The sequence below is a fragment of the Macaca mulatta genome, chromosome 15 (genome assembly GCF_049350105.2).
Source record: "Macaca mulatta isolate MMU2019108-1 chromosome 15, T2T-MMU8v2.0, whole genome shotgun sequence".
Lineage (NCBI taxonomy): Eukaryota > Metazoa > Chordata > Mammalia > Primates > Cercopithecidae > Macaca > Macaca mulatta.
Genome location: NC_133420.1, coordinates 98545153 through 98563083, shown reverse-complemented (window position 1 = coordinate 98563083; position 17931 = coordinate 98545153). Strand labels below are relative to the sequence as shown.

Below are 17931 nucleotides of genomic sequence, written 5' to 3'. Positions count from 1 at the left end.
TTTTGCTATACCCTCCTAGCGCTCAACACAACATTTTAGTTGGTGATGGATAGTTTTCAGACTTACTGGTGAATAATTTTGCCTTACTCGTATGTAACTTAAAACTCAGAAGCTAAGTAGCACAAGCACCCTGCAAGGTATGGGGTTACAAAGAGAAAGTCTGGAGTATATAAATTAATCATTTACATGAGCTCATGTGAGTCACAAGTAGTCTTACTGTTTGTCAATGGTAAATTTGATTTTATTTGGTACCTTTTTTTACTTCATGCTGAAAACTGTGACGTTTGGTTTTTTCATGGACGTGGATCCAGATTTGAACACAAAGGACTCAAAGTGCAACAACTTTGGGAATCATGACACCAGCAAAGAGGGCGGCAAGCCTTCACCCACCTTAAAATGAATTACTGGTTAACTACTATTAATATGCCATGGGCCCAGAGACCAGCATATAACACTCCAGGATCGATAAGGGTATTTATCATGTGCAGGTATTGATCCCTCATGAAGGAGTGAATCATATTTCACACTGCATATGTTAGTGCAAAAAAAAAAAAAGTAGCAGAGGGATTGTGAAGCCCTATCAAAGAACTGGATGTGCAGAAGGTAAACGGGTGGAGCCATGAACATGACTATTAGAATAAGAAGTGATTGAGTTCTGAGAGGAGACAGTGAGCTCTGTTATGGTCTGGGGGACAAATGCTTTTGGTAATATTTCCAGATATATATTTATTGAGTTCCTGCTGCCTTTCCGAGTAGTTGGATCCAGTCGTTCTGATCTTTTGTTCTTATTCCACAAATTAGGAGTATATACCAATAGTAGCACTTAAAACATCTGGCCAGGTGAAGGGCTCACGCCTGTAATCCCAGCATTTTGGGAGGCTGAGGCGGGCAGATCATTTGAGGTCAGGAGTTCGAGACCAGCCTGGCCAACATGGTGAAACCCTGTCTCTACTAAAAAATTAGCCGGGCATGGTGGTTTGCACCTGTAATCCCAGCTACTCGGAAGGCTGAGGCAGGAGAATCACTTGAACCCAGAAAGTGGAGGTTGCAGTGAGCCAAGATCACACCACTACACTCCAGCCTGGGCAACAGAGTGAGACTTGGTCTCAAACAAAAACAAAAACATCGAACTTCATATTTCCATTTGCGTCGTAGCAGCAGATCTGCAATGGGAAAGGTTCCCTTGTCCCCTTGTAGAGCGTGTGAAGGGGGCATGGCTCGTTTCTTCAGTGCCCGACTGCTCAAGCCTCTAGGGGAGCATACGGATGGGCAGGCTGTGGGGCTCTGACCCCATGGCAGTGTCTAGGGGTGAGTGTTTACAGCTGAAGCCCCAATGGGTGTGTGTTATAGGGTGCCTTTTAGTTTAGCTGTCCATAGGTGGCTTGCATTAGTCAGCTCAGTTAGATCCTCTGCCTTACTGCAAGGATCGAGGGCTTTCCGTATCCCCTGGCTCTTGCCTTGGTGTACCAGAAGAATCAGATCACACATGGGCTTGGAGAATGAGTGTAAGGTTTTACTGAATGGAAGTAGCTCTCAGCAGATGGGGGAGCCAGAAAGGAGATGATTTTCCCCTGGAATCAGGCTGTCGAGCGGCCCGACTCTTCTCCTACTTCCCCAGCCAAACTCAGCGTTGTTCTGCTGGTCAATGGCCTAGGCCCGTCAATGACCTGCCAGTGCCTGTCATTCTGCTCTCGACGTTGAGCTGCTTGCCCTCTTCCACCAATCTAGTCCTCTCAATGCCCAGCCGCTTGTGTGTCTGCCCGTTAGGGTTTCGGGGGTTTTTATAGGCACGGATGGAGGCGTGGCAGTCCAGGTGGTCTTGGGAAATGCAGCATTTAGGTGTGAAGGCAGAAGTGCCTGTCTTCACGTGGTCAATGGGCACAGGCCCCGGCAGTGGAGCCTTCGCCAGGGACCACGCTCTCCTCTACCCAGCACTTCCCTGCCCACTTGTGTATCAGATCTACAGGTTGATAATTCTGTAAGGGACTACTGGTTAAGAAAGTCAACACATTCTCTTGGAAACAGTGCTGCTAGCTTTCTGTTATTATTCATTATAATAATAAAGCACATTCCCTTGAAAACAGGGCTGCTAGCTCTCTGTTATTATTCATTGAGCAATTTTGGCCAGTTACCATTCTAGAAAAATAAGAGAGTGAGATCTAGCTTAAGAATTTTCAGCAGACTCATTAAAATGTTTGCCTTCAATATACTTCTGTGGTTGCTGTACTTAGTTGTATTGGCCATGCAGTTTTAAAAGTCCCTGTTACAGTGCACATGAGCCATGGAGACTGGCAGGAGTAATTCACAGTCAGAGCTTGATAAACATTGGTGCATTCAGCTCAGGTTCATGGAGCCAACTGTGTTTTTTTGTTTGTTTTTTATTTTTGAGCGGAGTCTCGCTCTGTCACTAAGGCTGGAGTGCAATGGCACGATCTCGGCTCACTGCAACCTCCGCCTCCTGGGTTCAAGCGATTCTTCTGCCTCAGCCTTCCGAGTAGCTGGCACTACAGGCACGGGCCAACATGCCTGGCTAATTTTTGTATTTTTAGTGGAGACGGGGTTTCGCCATGTTGGCCAGGCTGGTCGCGAACTCCTGACCTCAAGCCTCCCAAAGTGCTGGGATTACAGGCGTGAACCACCACGCGCGGCCAAACTGTCACTTCTTACTGTGACTTTTTTTTTTTTTTTTTCCCTGTGGCTCAGGGTGGGAATGGATATGGTTGGGGGATTAATTGTATGTGGAAAACCACTTTTTTTTATTAATTGTATGTGGGAAACCACTTTTTTTAATTAATTGTATGTGGAAAACCACTTTTTGAAAATTTTATGTATACATAAATATATGTATATATTTTAAATTTTGTATGATAAATTTGTATATTTTGTGGCATATGAGTTGGAAATATAACTTTTAAGTTTATCGTCAATTAATAGGGACACTTAGGCTGGCCTGCCATCTTTGCTGATACCCCAGTGTTGAAGCAAATGTTGCTGGCTTCTCTCTGGGGAGTTTGCTGTAGAACGGGCTGGACAGATGGTAGGTATACTCTGCTCGTATGCTTATCCTCTGTCATTCTGGGCAAGGAGTCAGATGTTCCTTCTGAAGCTAGAGTATCCTGTGATCACTCAGCAGTTGAACAAGCATCAAAAGGGAACCCGGATGGCTTTCCTGGTCCGTGGATGATAGATATTAACGATGTAACTTATTAGCTGGGTGAGGTGGCGGGCGCCTGTAATCCCAGCTACTCCGGAGGCTGAGGCAGGAGAATCACTTGAACCTGGGAGGCGGAGGTTGCAGTGAGCCAAGATCACGCTACTGCACCCCAGCCAGGGCAACAGTGCGAGACTCCCTCTCAAGCAAACAAACAAACAAACAAAACAATGTAACTTAGTTGTTTGGAGGGAATTCATAGAATATGAGACCTGCCAGTGATTTTCATGAAGTTCCTGTATTACAGCCTCCTTGTGCAAGCTGGTAGTGACTTCTTGCCTGGAGTATTTAAAGTGCCTAGTCTATTCCCCCACCTCCTTATTCTCTTAGGTCTGTCTTTTGTCATTTGATCAGATTCCTAAATACTTTTCTGCTACTCCCTTGCTCTGAAAACCTTCATTGATTCCCTAGAGGAGAACTTGTTGGCCTGGCATTCACATTCAAGGTCTTCGGCAGTTAACTCCAGCATAACCTTCCATTCTCATTTGCAGTTGTCTCTTGCGAACTCTGCACTCCAGCCAGGCTCATCTGGTCACTGTGACTGGAATACGTCTTGTCCTTTCTCTCCTTTGGGACTCTGTTGACCTCCCTCATGACGCTGTTGGTATTATTCTCCTTTTTTGAGTGTTTACCCACTGTCTCTAAATCACCTTCATTCTGGCTCATCACTCACCGTGGCCTTTTCTGACATCTCTCTATATAGAACCATTTGGTGACATTATCTGTACTGTCACTGTGGCACTTGGATTATTGCTTTGTAGATTTCCCAGTTTGCACCTAATTTCCCCAAATAGATGGCAAATTCTTAAGAAGAAATGAAATGTTTAAAATGTTTTTTGTGCCTTGGACAACATTTTAAAAAAGCTTTGAACATAGTTGTTATACGATAACTAATGAATGAATCAAATCTAAATATAAAAATACAACTTCAGGTCAAGAATAAATGATTTTTGTAACACCTGCTCCTCTGGATTACCCAGAAGTCTGAAGAATATTAAATTTTGACTCTGCAATGTTTTGTACCTAACCAAATGCCTGACAGATTGTAGGTGCTTAATAAATATTTGTCAACTGGAGTAAGCACTTGACTAGATGAATTAAGTTATTGTGATTAGAATAAATGAAGGAAGTCTGGATGTAAGCCATGAAAGTCACAACCATTTGGCAGCGATACACACACAGCACATACAGCTTGGGATCCGAGCTCTGAGTGATTTAGGTAGAAGCCCACCTTTTCAGTACAATGGAATTCTTTTTTTTTTTTTATTTCCTTTTGAGACAGAGTCTTGCCCCATTGCCCAGGCTGGAGTGCAGTGATGCAATCTCGGCTCACTGCACCCTCTGCCTCCTAGGCTGAAGTGATTCTCCTTCTTCAGCCTCCCTTAGTAGCTGGGATTACAGGCATGCACCACCATGCCCAGCTAGTTTTTAGTTTTGTAGAGGGGTTTTGTTTGCCCAGGCTGGTCTCGAACTCCTGGGCTCAAGTGAACCTCACGTCTTGGCCTCCCAGAGTACTGGGATTATAGCCATGAGCCACTATGCCTGACCTCATTTGTTGTATACTTTTATTTAACTGTCAGGACTGTCACAATGATGCAGTCAGCGGCATGAAGGTATCTCATATGTTTAGGAATAGCGTATGGAGCAGTTGCTTTGAATTTCGAGAGTAGACCAGTGTGTCTCAACAATTTTAGCACATCAGAATTTCCTGGGCTGGGCGCAGTGGCTCACACCTGTAATCCCAGCACTTTGGGAGGCTGAGACAGGAGGATATCTTGAGCCCAGGAGTTTGAGACCAGCCTGGGCAACAAGGTGAGACCTCATCTGTATAAAAAACATTTTAAAAAAACAAAAAGAATCCCTGGAGAGCTTAGTAAAATTCAGATTGCTGGGTGCCATTCTCAGGGTGTGTGATTTTGTCAGTCTATGGTGGCACCCGAGAATTTGCATTTCTTTACGTTCCCAGGTAATGCTGACGCTACTGATTGAGGGACCACATGGTGCAAACCATTGGATTAGAGACATGTAGCTCGACAGATAACTAATTTCAACCTTTCTGTGTACTAGTAGCGTTCATATAAATGCCAGGAGTTATAAAGCTGTTTTTAACACTGACTGAGAATTTTAATTTGGAATTTTAACAAATAGAGTTTGGTGGCTTATAAACATGGTACTTTGTCAAATCTAACTTTTTTAAAGTGGTTAAACATTTTAACAGTGTAAAGGTAGACATCTACTCTTTCAAAGTTCAAATGGTTTTATTATTTAAATACTGGTATGGAACAACTTTTCCAATACATATCTCATATTTATTCTTAAAGCCTGGTATAACTTGAAGGAGTAAATAAAATATGAGTAAGGGGAAAAGTGATGGTGTTGTTAACTAATTACAGTCAGCTGTAACAAAACAAATTATTGCTTTGACCTGACATAACATTTTATTTGAGGTTTACTGTGCAGTTTATTGAAGCCATTCTCTTGTTACCTTCAGAGTTATTACTGCCATTATTTTGTTGCTTGATAAACTGAGGCCTGATGAAAGGTGCAGATTAAGGTTATGCTGCAGAAATTCAAGAACTTGTGCTGTGCCGTGATTCTAGAATACTGGAATCCTTGGGTTTTTATTTAATTATTCGTCTGCTACTGTATTTTATTTTCTTTTTTAAGAAGCTTGCTTTTGAAAGACAAGGCCCTAAGTGGGAGGTATTCAGTGTTTTTTACTGCAGGGACAGGCCTAAGTGTCTAAAATGCCTTCCTAAACGTCTATGAGATTGTATAGGAATGAACCATTAATGCTTATGACTGCGTGGTAAGATAGGTCATTTATTCTTTTTCTGACTTAGATGCTCGTATAATTTATTAAATTTGGGAAGCTCATACTGCTTTTGTAATCAGATAAACAATAGAGATATGACCTTGAAAACAAAAGAATGATATAGAAAACCACCACTTATGCCACCAAACTGGTGTTTGTTTATTTGTTTGTTTGTTTTTGAGATGGAGTCTTGGTCTGTCACCCAGGCTGGAGTGCAGTGGCATGATCTCGGCTCAGGCCAAGATCTCAGGCTTCCCACCTCAGCCTCCCAAAGTGCTGGGATTACAGGCGTGAGCCACCGCGTCTGGCCCAAACTGGTATTTAAAATAAGAGAAAGGCCCAATGGGGAAGTTGAGGAGGAGCAAATGGATATGTGCCCTCTCCAGACTTGGGGGTGTGGAATAATGACATTGGAATGTCTAATCTCATTAGCTGGGAAGAGGAGAGAAGAAAGGAAAGGAATAGAATAAAATAGTGGTTTGGGAGTGCATTTTCAGGAGCCTAGGATAGGTGGATTTGGTCTCCTTTCAGAGAAAAGAGACACCAGTGCTGACTTTAAAATGAGGCTTCAAAAATAATTTTGTTGTAGATCTCAGCCAAACCTTCCAGAGCTTGCACTTTAGTTATGCCCTCCCCCTCCCTTGCATGTTTTCGTTTTCCCACACACTCAGCCAGTGGATGGTTTCTGAGCACCTTCTTTGCACCATGTTTTGTGCTGGAAATTTCTCTCATGAGCCACTTCTCCCTGCTTAAGGATGCCTAAACCTCTTTATTTATATTATTTATTTATTTTAATTTTTTTATTTGAGACAGAGTCTCATTCTGTCACCCAGGCTGGAGTGCAGTGGTGCGATCTCTGCTCACTGCAACCTCCGCCTCCCAGGTTCAAGTGATTCTCCTGCCTCAACCTCCAGAGTGGCTGGGTCTATAGGCGCGTGCCACCACACTGATGCCTGGCTAAGTTTTTTTATTGTATTTTTTTTTTTAGTAGAGACAAGGTTTCACCATGTTGGTCAGGCTGGTCTCAAATTCCTGACCTCAAATGATCAGGTCTGCCTCAGCCTCCAAAGTACTGGGATTACAGGCATGAGCCACCGCGCCCTGCCTTAAACCTTTTTAAAAAGTGAAACAAGGCCAGGTGCAGTGGCTCATGCCTGTAATCCTAGCACTTTGGGAGGACAAGGTGGGTCAATCGCTGGAGCTCAGGAGTTTGAGACCAGCCTGGGCAACATAGTGAGACCCTATTAAAAAAAAAAAAAAAGAATCTCCTAAGAGCTTATTAAAATTCAGATTGCTTGGGCTCGGGAGTTCGAGATCGGCCTGGACAACATGGTGAAATCCCGTCTCTACTAAAAAAAAGGATACAAATGGCCGGGCGCGGTGGCTCACGCCTGTAATCCCAGCACTTTGGGAGGCCGAGGCGGGCGGATCACAAGGTCAGGAGATCGAGACCACGGTGAAACCCCGTCTCTACTAAAAATACAAAAAATTAGCCGGGCGCGGTTGTGGGCGCCTGTAGTCCCAGCTACTCGGGAGGCTGAGGCAGGAGAATGGCGTGAACCCGGGAGGCGGAGCTTGCAGTGAGCCGAGATTGCGCCACTGCACTCCAGCCTGGGCGACAGAGCCAGAGCGAGACTCTGTCTCAAAAAAAAAAAAAAAAAAGATACAAAAATCATCCAGGCATGGTGTCTTGCGCCTGTATTCCCAACTACTTCGGCGGCTGAGGCGGGAGGATTGCTTGAACCCAGGAGGAGGAAGTTGTAGTGAGCTGAGATCGCGCCACTGCACTCCAGCCTGGGCCACAGAGTGAGACCTTGTCTCAGATAAATAAACAAAATAAAAGTGAAACGACAAGATCTTATGACTCCCTGGAGCTTTTACTTTTTTTTTTTTTTTTTTTTGAGATGGAGTCTTGCTCTGTTGCCCAGGCTGGAGCGCAGTGGCCTGATACCGGCTCACTGCAGCCTCTGCGTCCCGGGTTCAAGAGATTCTCCTGCCTCAGCCTCCTGAGTAGCTGGGAGTACAGGCATGTGCCACCACACCTGGCTAATTTTTTTTTTTCTTTTTTCATATTTTTAGTATACACAGGGTTTCACCATGTTAGCCAGGATAGTCTTGATTTCCTGACCTCATGATCCACCTGGCTCGGCCTCCCAAAGTGCTGGGATTATAGGCATGGGCCATCGCGCCTAGCTGGAGCTTTTACTTTTAACTCACATCATTTTTGATGCCAAGCTACTTGAAAAATGATTATTCCTCAGTCCCGTCAGCAAAGATTGACCCACTGTGTCTGGCAGTGTGCTAAGCATGGAGGACACAGTGGTGTACCCAGAGGCTGGGTGCCTGCTTGCTAAGCATGGAGGACACAGTGGCGTGCCCAGAGGCTGGGTGCTTGCTTGCGTCCTGGTAGTCCTGGTAGGAGAGAGGCCATTCACTGGAGTCATCTCTTTGGATTTCTTGTTGCTTGTTGCTCCTTGCTGCCCGGCAGGCCTGCGTCCGCTCCTTTCATCATGGTTAAAACCGCAAGGCACTGAAGACCTAGTTGTGTGCTGGTCTTTTCCAGAACTGTTTGCTTGATGTCCTAGCAGCAGTTGACACCACAGCCTGTTCCCTCCGTGATTCATGTCAGCTTTAACCTCCCTGACATTGTATTCTCCGTTTTTCACACTCCTGGCGTTGGCTCTCCTTTTTTCCATAACAGCTCCTCCCTTCCTTGCCCAGATGGAGCTAGCACCTCCAGTGGTGGCTCTTGGATCTGGCTTCCAGTCTCAGTCTCTCCCAAAAGCACGCGTTTCATGTTCCTCACCCTCACCCAGCCCTCCACCTGTGCGCCTGCCCGCCCTCTGCTCTACACACCCAGGCTCCTGCTCTCTGCCTTTCCTGCATCTTAATTCCTGGTAACCCCTCAACCCTCCAGTTCTGTTGCTTTTCATCCCCCACATGTCCCTGGAACAGGCTCTTCTCTTATATTTGCAGGCCTTGGAGATCTGTCCCTGAACTACTTTGGTGGTTCCCTAGCAGGTCTTTCTGCCTCTGATCTCTCTCTCCGTCGCTTGCCCTAAGCAATTACCCTTAGATCAATCTCCTCCAAGCACAGCTCTGATGGTGTAACCTCCTTGCTCAGAACTCAGTGGTTCCCATTACATCCCAGAGTCAGGAGAGCCAGACTGAGGCCCGCCTCACCTTGCCCTAGCCCATCTTTCATACTAGATGTCTCCTTCCCTTTTCTCATCCAGTTCCTCAGCCTGACTGCCCTGCCCATCATTCCAAACTCTATCCCCACTTTCCTGCTTCCACTCCTTTGTCCTTGCTGGCCCTTTCTCCTTCCTCTCCTTTTCTCACTTTTCACCTGTGTCCTTCTTTTTTTAAGTGCAACTCAGGTGTAGTTTTGTCCATGAATTCCTAACTAGGCTACACGCCGTCTCTCTTTCCTGTGACTTCCCATGAAAGTTTATGGGTCTTCCTGTATGATGGTAGGTGGTGGTATTTGTAATCCCTTCTTATCCTCTATCCTCGACTGTAGACTCCCTGTGGGCAAGACAGCCTGGCAGACGTTTCAGGCACCCGGACTGGCTCTTAGAACATTGTTTAATAAATGTCCATTGGATGGGTAACTTAGGAATTCATTTATTGGAATTGACAAGAAACTGTTTAATGTCTATGCCAGAGCTTGGCAAACTAGTCTTTGGGTCAGATCAGCCCACTGCCTGTTTTTATAAATAAAGTTTTATTGCAGCACAAGCATGCTGCAGCAGTGACTGAATAGTTGAGAAAGCCTGAAATAGTTACTGACCTCTTACACTAGAAGTTTGCCCATGGTCCATACCTTTGGCCAGATTTCTGAAGATACATGATCAGCTGTGGAAGGAAGTTAAGGAAACAGTGTTCACCTAAATTCACTTAAACTCTTGGCCACTTGCTTTGACCTTCTGGCATATCTATGTGGCTACAATTAATTTTGTTTTAAGAATGCACAATCAGGTCAACTAGATTTGATCTTCAGTATCTTGACATTAGGATAGGAATTTCTGGATAGAAGTTGTGGTGTTGGGCTTTATGTAATTCAAATCACCTCTAAAATGGTTTTGGTACTGTCAGTAAAAACAATCAGCTGAGTCTTTCGGTTGTGCCACCAGAGTGCAACGAACCTTAGAAACCCTCCCTTATTTTGGCTCTAGGAGAAGCAACAGACGGTTTTGTCCTCTGCATATTCAGGTGCCTTCCTCCGCAGGTCTTGAGTAGGAAGGTATAGAGGTAAAGTTTCGTGGACTCACATTAATACCATGTTGTCTTTCTTTTTTCTTCCAATTTAGAGGGACGTATGGTCATCCAGGATATTCCTGCTGTCACCAGCAGAGGGCATGTGGAGAACACACCTGACCTGGTTTCAGACTCCACCTACTACAGCAGCTTCTACCAGCCGTCTCTGTTTCCTTACTACAACAATCTATACAACTACCCGCAGTACTCCATGGCCTTGGCTGCTGATTCTGCTTCTGGGGAGGTGGGAAATCCCCTCGGGGGATCCCCTGTGAAGAACAGCCTTCGGGGCCTCCCGGGACCTTACGTGCCTGGTCAGACGGGAAACCAGTGGCAGGTATGACATTAATTACCCAGAGAGTGAACTGGATGTGTGAAAGCCACATGCATGTGCACACACATGCACATACACACAGAGGCACACATGCACATACACATACACACAGAGGCACACATGCACGTACACACAGAGGCACACATGCACTTGTGCACTTGTGCACACAGAGGCACACACAGGTGACACACACACGAGTACACACATAACACGTATGTGTGTGCCATTTTGCACACATGTAGGCACAATATGCAAAACGTGTAAGGATGTTTTTACTCTGTCAATAATGCGCTTTAGCCCCAAAGGTTGGCTGCAAGGAATTGGAAAGAAATAATGTACAAACTTGTTTTCTTTTTCAAATTTTTTCTCATTTTTTGAATGTTGCATAAATAACCAGTTGGCCAGAGGCAGATTCACCAGTGCTGAATGAGGTACCACCTCCTCCAGCTTTGTCCACCACTTTCCTTGGGCACCTTAGAAAATGCTTGGTAAAGCCTTCTGGGTGGCAGTACTCTGCATGATGAATTGGCACCTTGGGAAGGAAACAGGTCATAATCTGCATGGAAGAAAGATAAGAAAAGGAATTAGGTCACTGTTGAGCTGGACCCAACCTGGGTGCATTTTTTGCTAGGAATAGAGGTCAGTCTTTCGTTCTCCAAGTATGTTTGTTTTTTTGTTTGTTTTGTTTTTGTTTTTGAGACAGAGTCTCGCTCCGTTGCCCTGGCTGGAGTGCAGTGGTGGGATCTCGGCTCACTGCAACTTCTGCTTTCTGGGTTCAAATGATTCTTTTCACCTCAGCCTGCCAAGTAGCTGGGATTACAGTCACCCACCACCCCACCCGGCTAATTTTTGTATTTTTTGTAGAGATGGGGTTTCACCATGTTGGCCAGGCTGGTCTTGAACTCCTGACCTCAGGTGATCTGCCCGCCTCAGCCTCCCAAAGTGCTGGGATATAACAGACATGAGCCACCGTGTCCGGCCCCAAGTATGTGTTTTTAAAATAGCATGCAATCAAGAGCATTTGATATTTGGAGTAAAACAAAACATTTTACTTTATCAGAGAAGGGAGCGTTTATCCAGGGCTATTCTGCTTCCTCAGTTGCAACCATTTTCATCATGCCTGTTTGTTAGCAGCAGATTCAAGGCATCAAAAGCATTCGGAGGCTAGATTACCATGTACAGAGGTATGTTGTGGGAATATGTAGGTGAAAGGTTAGACTCAACACCTCCAAGCCCCCTTCCAAGTGAAAAACATTAGGATTCTGCAAGAACTGTTCTCATTCTGGATGCATTTGCTATGCTCAGGCTTTCTCAGTAGGGATTTGATTCAACGCAATGCCACGTATATATTTGGGAGTTCAGTGTAAGTGTTTGACCCTCTTTTTCGTTTTCCCAGCTTTATTGAGTTATCATGGGTAAGTAAAAGTTGTATATATTTAAAGTGTACAATGTGATGATATGTGTATACCTTGCACAGTGATTGCCACAATTAAGCTAATTAGCAAACACATTAGTCACCTCATATAGTTACCATTTTTATGTGTGTGGTGATAACATTTAAGACCTACTCTCTTAGCATTTTACAGGTATACAATATATTACTAACTACAGTCACCATGCTGTACATTAGATTCCCAGAACTTACTCATCCTGTAACTGAAACTTTTTTTTTTTTTTTGAGAGGGAGTCTCGCTCTGTCGCCCAGGCTGGAGTGCAGTGGTGCAATCTCGGCTCACTGCAACTTCTGCCTCCTGGGTTGAAGTGTTTCTCCTGCCTCAGCCTCCCGAGTAGCTGGGACTACAGGTGCCCGCCACCATGCCCAGATAATTTTTGTGTTTTTAGTAGAGGCAGGGTTTCACCAGGATGGCCTCTTATCTCTTGACCTTGTGATCGGTCCACCTTAGCCTCCCAAAGTGCTGGGCATGAGCCACCACTTCCAGCCGTAACTGAAACTTTTTACCCTTTGCCCATCATCTTTTTTTTCCCCCCAGCTCAATGAATTTTATTTCCCTTGTTGTTTATAAATGCTTTGATTTGACCAGTAGATATTTGTCAACCATTAGTATCTTGGTTCTGTTGAAGGAGTAAGAACATTTTAAGCTGAGATTTTTTTTCTAGTCTTTTTTTTTTTTTTTTCCTGAGACAGAGTCTCCCTCTGTCACCCAGGCTGATGCGATCTTGGCTCACTGCAACCTCCACCTCCTGGGTTCAAGTGATTCTCCTGCCTCAGCCTTCTGAGTAGCTGGGATTATAGGCATGAGCCACCACTCCCAGCTAATGCAACATCTCTTTATTTCCTCCACCTCGAGCTTCTGGCAACCTCTGTTCTCGGATTCTGTGAGTTTGACTTTTTAAGGATTATTTGGGCCGGGCATGGTGGCTCACGCCTGTAATCCTAGCACTTTGGGAGGCCGAGTGGGCAGATCACTTGAGGCCAGGAGTTCAAGACCTGCCTGGCCATCATGGTGAAACCCCGTCTCTACTAAAAATATAAAAGTTAGCCGGGCGTGGTGGCACACGCCTGTAGTTCCAGCTACTCAGAAGGCTGAGGCAGGAGAATCGCTTGAACCTGGGAGGTGGCGGTTGCAGTGAGTGGAGATCACGCCATTGTACTCCAGCCTGGGCAACAGAGTGAGACTCTGTCTTAAAAGAAAAAAAGAATTACTTGACCTTCCTAAGCCCACTTCAAGAAAATGTGAGTTGAAATTTTCCTCTGAGCCATTCTGTTCCATTTCGCCTCTGCCTTTTTTAGGTATTAAAATGCTGTTAAAATTGAAGTCATTAGGTTGATAAAATTGAAGTCATTCCACTTTTTGGTTCTCTTGCTACCCTCAGGGATCTGACTTCTTGGGCATATTAAAATGTCAATTTTAATCCCCTGAGCTACAAATTTTCTTAAGTTTTCCATATGTTTTATTTTTGGAATTATTATTATTATTATTATTATTGAGACAGAGTTTCACTCTGTCACCCAGGCTAGAGTGCAGTGGCGCGATCCCGGCTCACTGCAACCTCTGCCTCCCAGGTTCAAGCGATTCTTCTGCCTCAGCCTCCTGAGTAGCTGGGACTACAGGCACGTGCCATTATGCGTGGCTATTTTTTTTCTGTATTTTTAGTAGAGACAGGGTTTCACCATGTTAGCCAGGATGGTCTCGATCTCCTGACCTCGTGATCCATCAGCCTCGGACTCCCAAAGTGCTGGGATTACAGGCATGAGGGAATCATACTATTTTTGAAGGGAGCTTAAAGCACATTGATATTGGAATTGAGAAGTAATATGCATATAAAGGAAATGCAATGATTTATGGAACTGAGACTAAGATGAGAGCCTGGGAACTGGAGGCTGCAGTGAAGTATGATTGCCCTACTGGACTCCAGCCTGGGTAACAGAGCAAGATGCTGTCTCCCAAAAAAAAAAAAAAAAAAAAGATTAAGTAGATTTTGCATCCTCCTATCTTCTCCCTATTATGTTGTTGTTGGTTTTTTTCTAAGAATGTTTTAAAATCGTATTTGTTCATTATAACTGTGAGAGGCACCGCGCCAGCCTAAAAAATCTATTGAATTCTTCACTGTTTGTTCATATGTATTTTTGTTAGCTACCTCAAATCCCCTTTGTAGCAAGATAGGGTATAAAAATACATATGTTAATTATTATTAAAAGACTGACATGTGAATATGGACCAAGTATGAATGTGTATGGATTGATTTCTGTATCGTCAGAGAAGAATTTGATCCCCTTAGGAAATAGAAAACATAAAGCATAGGTAAAAATTATAATGGTGCAAAATGGGTTAAGACATAGATGTTGTAAAGTATTAAAATTGAATAGTAAAAACCTACAAATAATACCTTTAGCTAACATTGAAGGGAGGGAAACCGGATGGCCCACTTTTTAACCATAGTCGTTTTACTTTTTTCTTTTTCTTTTTTTTTTTTGAAACAGTGCCTCACTCTGTCTTTCAGGCTGGAGTGCAGTGGCGTGATCTTGGCTCACTGCATCCTCCACTTCCCAGGTTCAAGTGATTCCTGTGCCTCAGCCTCCCAAGTGGCTGGGATTACAGGCATGTGCCACCACGCCTGGCTAATTTTTGTATTTTTAGTAGACACTAGGTTTCACCATGTTGTCCAGTCTGGTCTCGAACTCCTGGCCTCAAGTGATCCGCCCACTCGGCCTCCCAAAGTGCTGGGATTACAGGCATGCGTCACCGTGGCCGGCCCAGAGAGGTAGCAGAAGTGTCAGGAACAGAGATCCGTTTGGCAGTGTTTTCCTCACTTCGCTTTTTCTGCTATTCCTGGAAGGCTCTCTCACTCTGCTCTTTGGACAATGCCTTGCCCCTCCTGGTGGCAGCTTCCTAGGAGAGGGCAGAGTCGGGGGCTCTTCTTTCATTGCTGCCCTGCTTTTCTCTCTTCTCTGTAGAAGATGCTCCACAGCTGCACTTGGAGAGCACCTGTGCTGTTCTCTCCTGACTGATTTACTTGGTGTGAAAATGGCTCAACCTTGAGGGCCAGAATCTGAGGTTGGGTCTTCAACTACTTTCTTGACTGTGTTGCTAAGGCCGGACTCTCCTCCTAACTTCACCAGATGGAGTCATCTTTTTATTAGCTATCCTGCCTAACAGGATACAAAATCTCTTTTTCTTTTAGATTCTGATACAAAGTTGGGTAGTGTGGACATTTTAGCCATATTAGTTCTTACAGTCCATGAATATGGAATTATCTTTATCTGTCTTCGCTTTCTCTCATCAGTGTTTTATAGTTTTCAATATAGAAATCTTTCACCTCTTTGATTACATGTATTTTTTAAACCATTGTAAATGGGATTGTTTTCTTGATTTCTTTTTCAGATGGTTCACTAGTCATATATAGAAATGCTAACTAATTTTTGTATGTTGATTTTTGTATCCTGTAGGATAACTCCTTTCTGATTTTTATCAGGATCAAGAAAGATTCAAATATTTCTTCAAAAAAAATCAACATTTTAAAAAAGAAACAAGAAAACAATTTGTATTAAAACCAGTAACTCCTTTTTGATTCCTAGAAAAAAAAAAACAACTGACTCTAGTGGAGATCATCATAACTTTTTAAAGCCAGAACAAATTCTTAGAGATGAGTAGAAAGGATTTAAACTTTTTATTGTACAGTTGAGACTTCCTGCAAGCCTCCCTATAAAACAAGTAAGCCACAAATAATTACTGAGCACCTACTAAGTGCCAAACCTACTTAAAAAATAGAGCAGTCTCCTAGCTCGGCATTCCAGAATCTTAAGGCTCTTTTGTGTAAATGCCCTGCCTGCTGAGAGCTGCTTTTAATTGCTTCTGGTCTGCCTCAGCCAGTGGAGGAGATTTGTGGCCCAATCATAGATTCCTGTCCTGTTGTGAAACAGGAATAACATTTGTGACACTGGAACAAACTCACGATGAATGGCTGGTTCCGCTGACCAGCAGCTCAATTTCACTTCTGCATTTAATTGCCTGCAAAAGCTGTTTATTGCCTTGTGCACTCCTCCACGGCAACATTATCTCTTAAATAAACATGTTGTACCAGGTTGACAAGGGAGAGGTGCATATCAAGTGAGCAGAAATAAATATGGGAGGACTCTGAGCTGTGCCTGGGATCTCCTTTCAGGCCCTATGTCAGGCGCCCTCTTGACTGCTTTTCCAAAGCTTGTGCCACCAGATGTGTAGACTTGCATTCCAGCCACCTTTAGGGTGTGGTCAGATGGCAGCACTGGCAGTGATTTCATTCTTTCTGGTGGTTATGTGGTTTCCTCTGAAGTATTTTATGGTTATCCGTTGATGATAAGGCACCTCGCAGGAATACATTCATATCTTAACATGCTTGGAGAGCCTACTATGTGCTAGGGATCTACCAATGAACAAAACACAAAAATTGACAAATGTGGGTCTTGGGAGAAGGCTGTTTTTTCTTGATCCCTGTAGTTGGGGAGCACCTAAACCGCTCCATATTTGAAACTGAGATACAGGTAGGAAGGAAACTGACTTCTGGCATCTGGGACTTGAAGCACAGAAAGAAGTGCCCCTTTGTGAGTGTTCCTGGGCTGGTGCTCCAGGAGGGTGGGAGGGTTGGGCAGGGCAGTCAGAAAAGTCAGTACCTTTCCACTGCGTGTCCGCCATGAGGAGCAACCAGACAGGCTCTTGTTGTCGCACTGCCCCCACCGCCCCCACCCCCGCTTTTTTTTTTTTTTTTTTTTAAGTGTGGCTCAGCATCAGGACAACCTGTTTGTTAGCTTAAAAGAATGGTCAAAACAAGTCACTTTCCAAAGCATCTGCTGTGCGGGGGCGGCCAGAGCGCTCTGCAGCTGTGCCACATTTGTGCTGTAGGAGGGAGCAGTGAGGGTGGGGCCATGGGAAGACAAGGCGGAAGCCGGCTCTCAGCAGACAGTTATAATGAACAAATACGATTTTAAAATATTCTTCAACTGAAAAAAAAAAACACACATAATAGGGAGAAGACAGCAGAATGCAAAATCGAGTTAATTTTTTTTTTTTTGAGACAGTGTTGTGCTCTGTTACCCAGGCTGGAGTGCAGTAGTGCAGTCATAGCTCACCGCAGCCTCCAACTCCTGGGCTCGAGCGATCTTCCCATCTCAGTCTCATGAGTAGCTGGGAACTACGGGTGTGTGCCACCATGCCACACCTGGCTAATTAAAACACTTTTTTTGTAGAGATGGGGGTCTCACTATGGTGCCGAGGCTGGTCTTAAACTTCTGGCTCAAGTGATCCTCATGCCTCAGCCTCTAGAAGCGCTGGGATTATAGGATCTCGCTCTCTCACCCAGGCCAGAGTGCAGTAGCATAATCTCAATTCACTGTAGCCTCCACCTCCTGGGCTTAAGCGATCCTCCTACCTCAGCCCCCTGAGTAGCTGAGACTACAGGCATGTACCACCACACCTGGCTAATTTTTATGCTTTTTGTAGAGATGGGGTTTCACCATGTTGCCTGGGCTGGTCTTGAACTCCTGGGCTCTCAAGTGATCTGCCTACTCTGGCCTCCCACAGTGCTAGGATTGCAGGCATGAGTCACCAATGCCTGACCAATTTTTTTTTTTTTTTTGGTGAGACAGAGTCTCACTTTGTTGCCCAGGCTGGAGTGCAGTGGTGTGATCTCTGCTCACTACAACCTTCACCTCCTGGGTTCAAACAATTCTCCTGCCACAGCCTCCCAAGTAGCTGGGATTACAGGCACCCGCCCCCATGCCTGGCTAATTTTTGTATTTTTAGTAGAGATGGGGTTTCACCATGTTGGCCAGGCTGGTCTTGAACTCCTGACCTCAGGTGATCTGCCTGCCTC

The 17931-nt window shown here is 44.6% G+C and overlaps 1 protein-coding gene across 3 annotated transcripts in view; it reads left to right on the top strand.

Annotated features, from left to right (window-relative positions):
- DMRT1 (doublesex and mab-3 related transcription factor 1) overlaps positions 1-17931 on the top strand; it is a 128672-nt gene that overhangs the window by 39788 nt on the left and 70953 nt on the right. For all 3 annotated transcript variants that reach the window (XM_015117825.3, XM_015117824.3, XM_077966160.1), the window contains exon 3: positions 10340-10623. In XM_015117825.3, coding sequence (XP_014973311.2) covers positions 10340-10623 — 284 coding nt within the window. The remainder of the gene's footprint in view (positions 1-10339; positions 10624-17931) is intronic.